The 14,801-nt window shown below is 42.6% G+C and overlaps 1 protein-coding gene across 3 annotated transcripts in view; it reads left to right on the top strand.

Moving 5' to 3' along the window:
- LOC135905790 (glutamate receptor ionotropic, kainate 2-like) overlaps nucleotides 1–14,801 on the top strand; it is a 352,682-nt gene that overhangs the window by 91,196 nt on the left and 246,685 nt on the right. Inside the window, exon 1 of one of the 3 annotated variants that reach the window (XM_065436837.2) lies at nucleotides 3,931–4,065. The exons of the other annotated variants lie outside the window; for them this stretch is intronic. Coding sequence (XP_065292909.2) covers nucleotides 3,975–4,065 — 91 coding nt within the window. The 5' untranslated portion in view covers nucleotides 3,931–3,974. Of the gene's footprint in view, nucleotides 1–3,930; nucleotides 4,066–14,801 lie in introns of those variants that run through there. 3 annotated transcript variants of the gene reach the window in all.

The raw sequence follows: 14,801 nt of genomic DNA, 5'->3' as shown, positions 1-14,801 counted from the left end.
CACACGCATTTCCTAACATATTGTGCGGAGTAAAAAGCACCTTTAACCTCAGAATTTCGGATATATAGGCTAATTCCGGCAACTCATACATCGAAGACAGTGAAGTTCTGTAGGATATAGTTCTCACACTCTTCTTATGTCAGAAGGGTTTGTTTTGCCACTGCTCGAAGTCTTTTTCTCGAAGCCTATAGTCTGTGCAATTTCTTTGCTATATATTACAGCCTTTTCAAATGTTTCACTATAACTCAGTTTAGTCTTTATTATACAACAGTTAAACGAGCGCAGAATAATACGATGACATTTGGAACATGATAAGGCGTGTGTTCACCTAAAGCACAACTAGTTTTTATAATAACAAGCTCACAAATATATACAGCCTTGCTGCAGATACTAGGGAAGAGCAGGAACACTACGGCTCGTAAACTGCTTGAGGCTTATCGCAATCGACGAAGTCGTTAGGAAAGCCTGAGCGATGCAAATAATCATCGAAGACGTGAATATTATTTAATTAGTATATGCACTATAATTTCTGCGTGCGTTGACGAGCCATTGTTGCACCTACTCATGTTTCACTGGCAAAGTTCTTTACAAGTAATGTCTCTTCCAGAACGATGACTATTTCAAGGGCACTCGTCCTGTCACCTTCTTGTTCCTAGTACACGTTGGTGCTAATATCTTTTTTTCATGAACATGTATACCAACGCTACAGACAACTTACTTGGCTTAGTATTTATCTACACACCATTACATCCGACGCATGTTCCTGCATCCTGCACGCTACGGCTGCGTCTATGTGCCCGTTCCGATGGTTTGTTGAAGATTGCGTTGCTGGCTTTGACTGCGAATAGCATTCTTGGCATTGTAAGACCGGTTACATTTGCAGCTCTCTAGCTATTCACCTATCCGCCCGAAAATGTGGGCCCATCTCGAGGATCGTCGAGTCCAAAAATGTGGGCCGATCCGGAAGGTAGCACAATATGAGATGTGGGCAGTTCACGTGGGCATGCGCCGTTTGCTATCTGCCACTGAGCATGGGTCATTGGGTATTTGTCATTGGGTATTTGTTTCTCGTCAATGAGCGTCTTGACCCCAACTTGGATCCCTGTGTATGCGAGGCGGGTTATTCTCGAATTTCGTGGTGGCACTGCCAGGAGGCGCATCGTGTTCGAGATGATGCGCAAGAGAGTAGCGGGGCACACCTCATGCATCACGCATATAAGCTATTTGCATACCCGTATAGACATCTCAGCTGACTTCAGGCCGAATATTTAATGGAGATGAGTCATTACCGACGCAGACGTGTGCCTGCGCGTTCTCTCAAAAGCCCTTGTTATACGGCCCCTTCCGGACTGCTCACAGGCTGCGTTGATTGCTGTTCTGTGACTGACATATGGTAATGACCGCTGTTACTTTTCACATTCCGTCTGCTGCACAGAAATTGTTTTTGAACTTCCCTTAAAGGCTTTGCTGTATAGTAGTCATGCCCCCGTATTAATGGCCTACTTTTTTAAGTTCTTGTAAGAAAGAATGATTATAGGATATGCCAATGATTATATTTCATTTTTACCGCGCATTCTTTCAAATGCTTCTCACGAACTATAATGCATGTTGTGCCGTGATTTGTGGCATTCGAATACAATACTTATTTAAGCGACGGGCAACGCGCCTCTATAGAGCAGGTTATCTTCTTTCTAAAGCTGACATTCATCTTGCGCCCCATGACTAGAGGAGGCAGGACTTGAAGTGAGCAGTAACCGCAGCTAGCGAAGAAAAAAATTCTTTATTGCAGTAAAACTTCTGAAAACGCATGAATAATATTGGTGGATAGTGCTAGTATTCGTGATTTTCCATTTAATTAAACTGATGATTTTGGGCTCAGGCGTTTGAAGCTATTCGTAATCCATTCCATATCTGCAATAAATTCTTGAGCAATACCGTGCCTTTTTATGATTACTATTACTGCCTCAAGTTCTCATCTGCGTAGTGAAGTATCTTATTGACATTGCCGCCACAGTACAGTCGTGATAAAATTCGCTTGTGCATGAATGGGTAAGAGGAGAGTAACCTTAAGCATGCGTGCGAGAAAAAAAAATTCTGAAAAACCAATTGAAAATAATTATCAATATTAGCGAATCACTGAAAACTTCTAGAAAATTGTTTGCTTTAACAAAGGAATGATGAGTTTGAGTTTAAGGCGTATATTTCATTCTAAAGAAATCAATGCAATTCTAATTCTTGGGGAACGTACTTTGCGTTATTCATGTACGCATGGGTATGGCTGTACGCAAACTCCTGCACCCAGCTCTTCAATAAAAAGAAAAAAAAATATAATTCTTTAAGTATTCTCCCATACTGGACAGAATCAATCTCGCAGCAGCCCAACGCTTTTGTGCTGAGCCACGACTGTGCGCGGGCGGCGAGGAAACAGTTCCCAGCATTCTCACGCACCGGCATGCCACGAATCTCGGAAGCTACGCGTGGGCAGTGCGGTAGCGCCACAAGATATCGCGGCGTGTTCAAAGTAAAGCGTAAGAGAGAAGCTCGGCAGCATTAGATGCAATACACGGCTCATGCATAACGTGTTCGTGCGTGCACCCTAAAAAATTTAAATATTTATATTGGTAGGGGGGGGGGGGGGTTGCGGGCCATATCATTACGAGGCACGTCGCATTGAGTGCTCCGGAGTACGTTTTGACCACCTGGAACCTCTTTAATGTGCACCTAATGGACAACAGTGTTCTTGCAGTTCCTTCCCAAGCGCTCAACCAGAGCGTGTAAATCCGCAGATTCCCCGAACCTTTCGCACGACGGGAAGTGCTTCTGTAATAGCAATGACAGCGTTCCATGACGAACCCGCCGTGTAGCTTGGCTGCGCGAGGCACTTTGCATTAGCGCCTTTGCGTCGGCGTTCTGTATTGCAGGGGAAAGTCCAACCACCACCGGCCTTAACAGAGGGCGAAAGGAACAAATTAAGATATGTATTTTCAATCAATCAATCAATCTTTATTATTAGTGACAGAACAGCGATGAGATGTAGGGAAGTATGCAGAAGGTGGAACTTCAGGCGGGACTTCTTATGTTGATACGGTACATAAAAAAAGGATTTCGTAAAGCGAACAACGAAAAGAAGAAGAAACCAGAATACATATGTAAAAAATAACACTAACAGCATCAAATGGTGTAGTGCGTAAATTGAAAATCATAGTGTAGTACACAAAGCTAAGAAATTTAACAAGATCCATGACAGCTCTAAGAGGATGAGCTATACCTTTTCGCACGCGAGAGACCTGGACAATATTTGCAGCCGTTCATACAGAAGTACCGCATTTAATATCTGCGTGATTTGTCTTTGCGTTGCAAGCCGGAAGGGTTTCCAAGAAGGTAAGTATATTACTTATTCTTGGAAATTGGCCTACATGAACATCAGTGCCAGCCGCTATGAAGGCACTGCGGCATTAGTTACGGAAATCGAGATTGGGCTGTTGAAATTGAAATTCAGCTTCTGAAATTGAGTTGCTCACAATCTATGCAATACATACAATATGTATGATTGAAACACCCATTGTGAACGTATCATTTACCCGCTAGACATTTGAGCACGTGCAGCGACACCTGTTTGAACTGAAATTAAAGTTATGAGAACTCTGAAGAAAACCTTCGTTGTGCTGATGGTTTGTTCGTAAACAATGCGGGATCAAAACTCGGTGCCGGCAAATGCTGCACCTAGTCAATGCAAACTATCCTCGCCCCTCCGACATAGCATTTGCCATAAACCTCGGCGAAACAATCATGCTTTAGAAATGAGCTCCCTTTCAGCTTGACAAGAACACACAGTACTCCATCCTCGAACCTGGATGTCATGCTTTCTTTTTTCTCATGTAAAATTAACTTGTAGCAGTCAAAAAGAGTGCTGATCAATGTCCGCCTGGGGCGTGTGCCGAAAGCTACTATTCATCGTTGCATATGCGTTGAATATGGAACGTGAGCAGAGTCGTGAAGCAGTGATACGCAGCAAGCTACTTCGCCTTATTATTTTCCCGGTTTCGCGTCGCTATTTGTATTCAGGTCAGTTTGCTGTTTACGCGACGTTCCGTTCCCTGATATCCCATTTTGCTGTTTTGCTGTCCCGCACATTTTTTTTTGTGCCGTCCTTCTTCTGTCGGCTCAGCGTACCAATTGAGTATGGGCTTGCTCAGTCCAGTGCTTACTTTTCTTTTTCTCCTTCCATCTTCTTCCAATTTCTATACTTCCTACTTTGTCTGAAAATGCACAAATAACTGCGTCTCCCTCTTCCGCTACAACTGTACAGTTGTATTATAATACAGAGAAGGAGCCTTGTCGGGCTGCCTTATTTTCTGCCGGTGTTGCATGCTCACGATGTGTTCACTGGGAAACGCGCGAACTGCTTATCATGCAAGGCGAGGATTCTGCAAGTACCATTGCTACAGAGGTGTCTGAAGTTATTTTTTAAACAGCGAGGAAGGCTTAAGTTCCTTGTTGCCTAGGATGACATAGGTGGTATTTTATTCGCTTCCCGCTCCCGCTTGCATCAGTGTCGCCTTGTAATAGAGAGGATCACCGCCTGATAGGTTCCGCACCTATGCGCATCAGTTCAATTAACACTGATAACGCAATGGAACCCTATACTTCTGGCTACAAGCTTGACAGTTACTACGAGGCTACATCCTCTTACTGCTGGCTACATGGTCGCGAGATGGAATTACGCCACGGCGGGCGCGTTTAAATAGAGGCGAAATGCAAATAGCTCTCCTATGTTCAAGAACTTCATGTTGGTGAAACTGATTCAGACGCCCCAAAATGAGGTTCCTATCATTGCGTGTGGCGCAGCTTTCGAAATTAAGCGGCAGTAGTGACTTGCTCCTCTTGTGTAATTAGAAAATATTAATGATTCATAGTTGTGGAAGATAAAGCCTTCCCCAACAAGCACAGTTTTCCAATATTATTATATTCATGTACACATATACAAACACCACAAACAGAAAGAGAACCGGGCTAACGATTGTAACAACCGCGCCCATCCGCCTGCAGACCAGAGTAGAGGAGTGGAACCTTGCTCTGAACAATCTTCAACAGCTTATTCTTGGTCCAGCTGCGCATATAGTGATACCTTGTTTTTCGAAAGCTCGTGCTTTAACTCGATATGAAGCTCTCAAGACTGTGCTGAAATTCTTGCCAACCATGGGTCTGGATTCTCGTCTGTACTGCTCGTGACTGAGTGAAGTGTTGTTCATGCCTGTGTTCTTTTCTTTACCTCTTTTATAGCTTTTCATTTTTTTCTTTCTCGCTTGTTAAGGCAATGGGGATGAATCAGGTAATCTGTGACAGGCTGGAAAGTACTCCTCGCATGGTGAAGCTATAGAAATATTATTTACGAACGGGAAATTCTTGAGATGGACAGTATTTCTACATACCTGCACAAGTAAGGGCCATGAAGCCGCATGTAGTAAACAGCGCTAACAGGTACATTCAAAGCTTCTAATTGTTAAGCCACATGGGCCTGTCATCTAGGCAGGAAATCATTGTGAAATCACCTATCACTATACTAAATTACGCTTTTAAACGGGTGACATAAAGTGAAGATATGCGAGCTAAGAGACCGAATAACACATATAGCCACCGCAAGAATCTTGCCTTTGTGCTCTTTTCTACCATAAATATTTGATCTAATTTAGGTGTCGTCTAGCAATAACATACACGCACAAAATAGAATTAAATAGAAGGCGTGAGTGTCTCACAAAATTTTCGGTACAAAGCATGGACACAACAAAACAAGAACACACACAATAAAAGCAGCTAATATATTTTAAAGTTGTTTACTGTTTAGCGCATCAGTCACAAATACGTGCATCACTTTTATTTCTTCATCTCTTTGTGCCCTTGTCTACGGCTTGCTCCCCAGGTGATGAATATACAGACTTCGGTGAGTTGGGGGTACATCATCTTAATTTCAATCTTAAAACTGGAAAAATAAATTATACAGAGCAGACAGATCACTGACTTGCAACTAACTCTAAAGCTTGTTCAAAGACCCCGCTCAGTCTGCCCTGGTCCCATTTTCATGCTGGGAGAAAACCTGTCCAAGCTTTCGCACTTCCGCTATCAGCAGTGTACTACGTCATCAATACGCCGGATGTATTTTCTTAACCGCACCAAGTTTTAAAATCAAACCAATTTAAATCTTTGCGTCATATTTTATCATTCGAATTTTCATATTGGTAACCTCTAAATACCGAGTAAGTTGCGCAGTTTTCTTCGTAATTAATGAAGCTAGTTCAATTAAATTTATAGCAATTGATAATAAGTGGCTAAAGCAAATCATTAGCATGGATGTTGTCCTCGATGTCATTTAAGTGAGATAAGAAATACTTTATAAACGAGCTCCTCTGCGAACTACGCGAGCAAATATTTTGCATGTCAACGCCCTCGTAAAGTGTAAATGACGTAAAAAAAAAACCGTGTGTAGCACGATATCAACGCGCCCACTGTTTTGTGATGCTGCCTTTGCAATTCAAAGGTATGGCTGCATGAGCAGGTTCCTTACTGCTAGCCGGGGTTTTTAAGTGTGTATATATATATATATATATATATATATATATATATATATATATATATATATATATATATATATATATGAATTGAAACAGTTATAACATATGAATGTTATAACTGTTTTGGACGGGAGTTCCAGGGTTCGATCAGAAAAGCCCTGAATATAGGCTAAGGAAACGTGATTCGTGAACACGCTACAACCGCTGCCAGTGAGATTAGGTTGAAGGAGTGCGGAAAGGTTTATCATCGTTACTCATGATTCAGAGACTACGGTGGGAGGGGCCATAATCCTAAACTTTCACTGCAGTGTTCAAACATGCAAATATTTTGGAAGAACTCGATTCAAGGCTAGTTATTTGCGAAACAAAAGCTCTTTTTTTCCCATGTAACCTTCGTCATCTAATTATTCTGGCCCGTATCAGCAGTGACTGAAAAAAATGTCGCCGCATCTAACCCCCAAGATGAGAACACTGTCGTTACGCTATAGGTTCCTAAGTGCTGCTGGAGTGCGCAGGAAGCTGATCTTCAACCTTGGTTGCTAAAGTGCACAGAACATCACACAATATTTGTTTGCCTGGTGCCGCGCAAATGCAAAACACAAGAAAGAAGCATCTCCACAGCCAATAAGACTGCAGACGAAGAACTGAATGCAGCCCAGGCACACTTTATACGTGCTTCTGGTCACGTATGCTGCCAAAAAGAAGAAGGAGTCTGCTTTCTAGCTCTTACGAGGACGTGATGAGAATCTTGTGCTTCGGACTTGGTAGACTGGTATAGTTTGGGAGTGCCTTCGTCGACTTTTTACTATTTAACAGAATCGTAGAGAGCTCTGGTGTGGACGCCCAGGCTGCTATGTTCTTTTCATTGCCTAGATTTAACATCGCCTTGACAGTGGTCGTCTGAAATTCGAAGTCGGAGGCGAAACTCACTTGGAGTAGTGCATTGGCGAATGCATGCATGGAGTGATGCAAAAGAAAGCCATCAGTCCCTTCTTTTTATGATCTTATCGGGTATAAGGTACGAACGGTTTCGTCATTTTGTATTGTCAATTTAGTAAAAGCTCCACCAAATAAATATTGCTGGTATTCAAGACACCAATGCATTATTATTGACTTTAGGATGGTGCGCACGCTGCGCGAGGGAACCCCACAGGCTTGTGTCGCCGTCTTCCACTCCCCGTGACCAACGTACCACTATCTGCTTCCGTGTGTGTCCCGGCCTACAGCATCTGTGCCATTAAAGAATCTTCGGTGCTATCGGAGCCAGCGTTGCGCTTGCGCCACCAGCCCGCCGTGAGAAAATGATATGAGGAGGCGCACCGGTACCGGCACCTTATTCTGGCAGCGGTTGTGACAACAGGAACACAGACTGACCAACGTTCTTTGTATCCGCAGGTTAGTCATATGCGCATGCATCGTTGTCATTTGTGATTCCAGTATTGCTGCAGCCGCTGCCAAACATTGCTGCTGAACTTGTGTTGACTTGTACTGCCAAGCTTGCGTCGTCTCCTGCGGCCTTCCGGGTGTGGTCGGTGAACAATGCCTACAAATGCGGAGCTTGCCAAAAGAATTGATGACATTGAATCCAACCTTGGAAACGTAAGCGAAAAACTTCTACCCGCCTCCCCACCCCGACCTCGAACGAGCGCAAGCCACCATGCTTCGCAGACTTCAGACTAATTCAATTCTCAGCCATTCTAGGCTTTATTTAATCACTGGAGGGGATTACGATCCCGTAAGTACTAAGTGCGACCATGGAGTGTTCGCCACTCGGGCACACATTCTCTGGGGATGCGAGGGTGACCCTCCCCCACAATCATTGCTGCCTGCTCCCTGCGAGGAGGGTTAGAACCAGCTGCTGACAAGAGCAGACAAGAAAACGCAACTGGCACCCGTCTCGTGGGCCCAAGACGTCGCCCCCACCTGGGAGCCGCACTAGGCCTACCTGCCCTAACTTCGTACCCGGCAGTGGCAAATAAAGTTGTTTCTCTCTCTCTCTCTTGATGACATTTTTGGGAAATTTCTGCTGAGGACGAGCAATTCGGGCATAGAAGTCGTAGAACTCAAGAAAAGAGCTCATAGCTTGGAAACTAGCGTGGAATTTCTAAGCAAACTCGTCGAAAAGCTGAGCGCCGAAAACAAAGAGCTAAAATCCGAAAACAAAGCTTTACAAGCAAACAACAACACTCTCACAAAGAAAGTTGGCGAACTGGAGCAATATTCTTGATTAAACAACGTCGAGATTAAGGGCATCCCTTGCACACAAGGAGAGGACTGTGTGTGAGTCATACAAACTATTGGCAACAAAATAGGTTGCCCAGCAACGGCCACTGACCTCGACGCTGTTCATCGTGTTCCTACTAAAACAGAACATAAAAACATCATCGCTCGCTTCTGCTCGAGAACGAAGAAAGCCGAGTTCGTCGCGTAAGCACGGAAAGCTAGACTCTGCCTGAGTGATATTGGCCTCGCAACAGCAAAAGGGAACCCCGTCTTCGTTAATGAACATTTAACACTTGAAAACAAAGCTCTCTTTTCAAAAGCCTTGGGTCTGAAAGAAACGAAGAACTGGAGATTTCTGTGGACAGAAAACTGTCAAATCAAGGCCCGGAAAACAACTGAAAGCCGCGTCTTTCGCATCGCAACCGAATCCGACCTTTCCGTATTAACCTAACTCTAATTCACTTTTGCGCCACGCCTGTCCCGTAGGCAAGTCTCACAATTTCGACCTATCTCACAGCTAACCAGTTAAACAATCTTCTTTCAAATCATCAGCGATCTGTCTTGCACTTGAATGCGCGCAGTCTGCGCAAGCACTTCGATGAACTCTCCGATCTCGTTTCTTCATTCACCTTCCGATTTTCAATCATCGGAGTATCTGAAATTTGGTTGAGCGACCACAATAAACACCTTTTCTGTTTTTTTAGTTTTGTTCCTGAATACTCCAATCGTCCGTTCAGCAACAATGGCGGCGCAGCACTGTATATTTATTCAGATATTACTTACAACCGAAGGAACGATCTTGAACTTAATGTAACTAATTGTGAAGACGTTTGGATTGAACTTAAAAATGACTTCCTCAACATAGACATCAAAGACCTAATAATTGGTTGCATATATTCTTCACCCTCGTCATCAGCAATAGACTTCTGTTCTGCTCTCCATAAAGTCATGGGACTGCTAGCAGATGGAAACAAAAATGTATTAATTATAGGCGACATCAACATTAACCTCGCTGATAGGACGTCTACTAATATTTTACATTATTGTGATTGTTTTAACAGCTTTGGTTATGAATGCTTAATTAAAATACCGACACGATGTGCGAACCACCCCATAGGTACATTAATTGACCATGCATTATCAAATCTGGCATATCCACGAGACGCAGGTGTTATAATGACCGACATAACTGATCACTATCCTATATTTTTAAATTTTCACTATACTCATGGCTCCGAAAAAATCACGTACAAGAAGTTTATATTAGACAAACAGTCATTCCTTGACGCCGCGTCGAACCCTGACTGGTCCCCCATCTTTTCTACGAATGATCCACAAAAAGTATTTGCACTGTTCATCTCTATGCTTAAGTCATGTGTTGATCGTCATTCGGTTCAAGTTAAATGCAAAAAGAAGTAGGCGTCGCCTCAACATCCATGGACAACAGATAAGCTCTTAGCTTTAATGCGCAAAAAGGATCATCTTTATAAGAAAACCAAACGACAACCATTTAACAAGAATTTAGCCATTTGGTACAAAAAGTTTTCTAACCAGCTTTCTGCCACATTGAAAAAAGCTATAAAAACATGGTACGAAAGAAAAATTTCGAATGCGGTAAAAACGTAAAAAAGAAATGGGACATTGTCAACTCCTTCTTAAACAGGGCAAATAATCGCGAAGCTGTAACAGAAATCGCATATCAGGGTATGGTATACAAGACCGCCAAAGAAATAGCTGATGGGTTTGCTGATTTCTTCTTTAGCAGCGAGCTACAGCCACCTGCGCATGACAATCCCGTGCCCCAGCGCCTGCCACATTCTTTCTTTTTATTTCCAACTACATCTCAGGAAGTTATAAACATTATAAACAACATGAAAATAACCGGCGCCGGCATCGATAACTTACACCCTTCCCATATAAAATTTATTGCACCCGTAATAAGTGATGTCCTTGCAGACATAATCAACGTCATGTTTAAATCAGGCAGTTTCCCACAAGAACTAAAACAAGGCAAGATCACACCAATTTTTAAGAAAGGTGACCGCTCTTTTATTTCCAATTATCGCCCCATCTGTGTATTACCATTCTTTAGTAAGGTAATCGAAAAGGTAATAGAAAAACGTTTAACTAATTACCTTACAAAATTGAACATTCTCTCACCATTCTAATACGGCTTTCATTCGGGTTACTCGACCGAACTGGCCCTCGTTGCTCTAACCGGTCAACTAAAGCTCCCTATCGGTGAAGGGAATTATGCAGCTTCAGTGTTTGTAGATTTAAGCAAAGCGTTTGAGAAAATAAATCACCGCATCTTATTTCATAAGCTTGAATCATTGGGAATCACCGGCCCAGTGCTCTTGTTGCTACAAAATTACTTAACAGACAGAATGCAAGTAGTAACCATTTCAGCCGTTCATTCTAAAACCATGTTAACTAATATTGGTGTGCCCCATGGTTCCATATTGGGTCCGCTTTTATATTTATTATACGTGAATGATCTGCCTAACTGCCTGTCCTTTTCGAAATGTATACTTTATGCAGATTATAATACTATTATTATTTCCAATAAATGTATTACAACCTTAGTATCTAGCCTTAATGGCGACTTATACAGCCTGCTAGAGTAGTGCCAAACTAACCAGCTACAGATAAACCCGCCTAAAACAAAATTTGTCGTATTCACTTCCCACCGACGAACACTTCACTCCATTCCTCCTATCTTATTGGGCGGAAGTGCTATCCCTGCAAGATTTTCATGCAATTATCTTGGCATAGAAGTATATAAACATCTTAAATTTACTGAACACATAACCAAACTAAAACAGAAGATCACCTACGGGATTAGGGTACTTTTAAAAGCACGAAACATATTTTACCATCAAATATTACTATCATTATACTTTTCATTCATTCATTCTCACTATAATTACTGCGTTACTTGCTGGGGAAACGCTTACGTAATCCATTTAAACTCATTGGAAATTCTACAGAATCAGGCTGTTAGGATAATTACATTTAGCCCATATAACAACAACGCCTCATATCCTTTACGAACTAATCACATTCTTACAGTCACACAACTCGTTAAATATAATCTAGGTGCCTTCTTTCTGTCAAATGAATTACACACGATGCGTTAGCTTGTTACCACAGTCTTCTCTATTAAATACTAATATTACCAGGTTTGCATTAAATAGGAACTTCATTTTACCTAAAATACATACTAATTATGGCAAACAGAGCGTCCATTTTTCATCTATCGCATTCTGGAACACACTACCAATTTACATAAAAACACTTAAAATATACAATTTCAAGAAACAACTAAAAGATTACATTCTGTCGAATACTGATGCCTAGTCCATACTCACAATCATTCTTTCACGGTGCCTTCATTTCATTTTCATTGCCATACCGTTCGGTTTCTGTTTCTGCCTCACATGTACATTGGAGTTAACAAATTCTACTGGGCTCATCACGTCATCTACGCAGTCACTTCATCAGTTGTCAACCAGATTTTGTTACAGTGCTTTTTTTCTTGACGTTTATGCATATGTAATTCTTCAATCATGGTATTCATACTAAAACCTGTAATTTTTTAACAATTTGTTGAAAACTGCTGTACTTTTGTTTTATTACATCTACTTCGTAAAGGAGGTCCCATTGCAGTCTTTGACTCCGGGACCTCCGCCTGAATATTAACAACTTGTAATTATTCTAATGATCTCAATAAAAACCGATTCGGATTGTGATTCTGGTTCTGATTCTGATTGTTCACGTTTTACTTGGCATATTAAAGATACTGTTCAATGCAGCTCAACGTGTGATGCCTAAAGCTGGAGAAAGGAGTAGAACGCTCGCCTTGTGCCATATTTGAAGGGGAAGAGCAACAACAACAACAATCGCGTGTTTGTTAGTGCACAGCGCGTGGGACCGACGTATTCATTGTGCTCTTGTTCAGAGGATCTACTGATAATATACTGTGTAGTTCGGTCATAAGCTTTCGCAGCTGAATGGGAACGCGCGCTTCGGTGTGTTTTCGTAAACAAATACAATGTAAGAACACTAAATTAGAAATGCATTTCGACTGTGCTAAGGCGAACGAACACATGTTTTGATGAGTAGCATGCCTACTTTCTGGCTACGGCTGAACTCGCACACCCTCGCCCTCTGATTGAACGTAACGGTAAGTCTAATTTAACCTGGGATATTGCTCACGCGATATCTGCTGCAGCGTTTCCAACACAGCGGCCAGCGCAGAAGTAATAGCGCTGGCGTTAGCAAGCTACAAGCCCAGACTTCTGGAACGTTCGTGAACAGACCATGCTCTACCGTCCGGGGCTTGGCGTCGCCTTTACAAACTCATATGCTTTCCTCATTGGAATGGCCAACAGCCCCGCGTGCGACACATGCAACATCGACGAGACGCTCACACATGTTATCTGTGTCTGCCCGCGATATAGTGCTCAGAGGCAAGTGATATGCAGAGTACTGAACCAGTTGGACAATCGTCCCCTATCGGAACTATAAGCTTTAGGCCAATGCTCCGAAAGAACATCCGCGTTGAAGGCCTTGCCTTATTAAGGTTCTTGAGGTCTACGGGGCTTCAGGACAGACTCTAAGAATGCCGCCTCCCACCGCTCTGAAGTGTACGCGCTTTGTTCGTGCTTGTCTCTCTTTTTATCTCCCCCTTCCACTCTGTTTCTATTTTTATCCCCATTAACCCTTCCCCCTGCGCAGGGTAGCCAACCGGAACTACCTCTGGTTAACCTCCCGGCCTCTCTCTGCAATATCTTATCTCTCTCTCTCTCAATTTAAGTTGAACCCTTTTCGTAAGCCTCTAAAATGAACGGATTATTTTGAACATGTGCGAATGTATCACGCGTTGAGATGGCTCTTACTAGCTCAACATGTCAAAATTGGGGCGCGTTGATTCTTCACGGACACTGGGCAAACTTCCTATAAGGTTCTAAGCTCTGAAATCCTCGAACAAGTATTTTTTCACGAAGACTCGAAATTACTTGCAGGCTTCCAACTGTCCGTACACATCATCAATAAGGTGCCCTAATTTTCTTAGGACTATAAAATCTCTACTATGTGTAATTGTTCCATGATGGCGGACAATTTTGTATTGGTAGGCACTTCATATAAGACGTTTCATATACTATACGCATAATGTTTTCGAATGTTTTCGTTCGCACTAACAGGTTTGATGTAAAACTCGTCCGACGACCAATTCAACTGTCGCTTGCAAGAGGCTTCCCACAAAGAACAAAAAAAAAATGTTCCATCGTCTAGAGACTGTTGCAAATTATTAACAAGGCGAATAAGGAGAATAAGAGCGACCTAGAAGGTGCATGATAGGAGCGATAACAAAAAGCAAAAGAAGGTTATTCAAATTCGCGCAGGAAATCAGATGTCTGCAATCGTTTATTACGGAAGGACCGTTCTATGCATTGTTTAATTTGAGCATTCCTGCAGCCTATGAAAGCTGCATCGTACGTCTTGTTCTGAAACGTAACTATTCCATTAATGAGAGAGAGAGAGAAAGAAATATAGGAGAGGAAAGGAAGGGAGGTTAACCAGACATGTGTCCAATTTGCTACCCTTCACTGGGAGAAGGGGTATCGGGATGAAAGTGGAGCGCAAATATGAAGGTTCGCACCCAGTCTAAACATGGTGGCTAAGACCTGTCAACTTGAGGTACTGCAACGACACTTTCATGGCTTTCTAGGCCATCGACGCATACTGGTATGGTCCAACGACCTTCATTTCCGAAAATTGGCTGAGTCAAGCTGCTTTATTTCTGCCTGGAAAACTTCACGCTCACCGTCGTACTGGGGACAGACACATACGATGTGTTCATTCGTTTCTATACTTCCACAGGTGCCACACATGGGCGTATCCTCATTACAATGTGGAATCAGTAGGCCTTCGTAAACGCCACCTCGAGCTACCGGCGGCACAATACTGTTCCCACAGAACGGGAAGCTTTTGATGCCACTTCTA

This window comes from Dermacentor albipictus, chromosome 5, assembly GCF_038994185.2.
Source record: "Dermacentor albipictus isolate Rhodes 1998 colony chromosome 5, USDA_Dalb.pri_finalv2, whole genome shotgun sequence".
NCBI lineage: Eukaryota > Metazoa > Arthropoda > Arachnida > Ixodida > Ixodidae > Dermacentor > Dermacentor albipictus.
The sequence above is the reverse complement of the archived record's forward strand: the minus strand, read 5'-3'. Positions and strand labels throughout refer to the sequence as shown.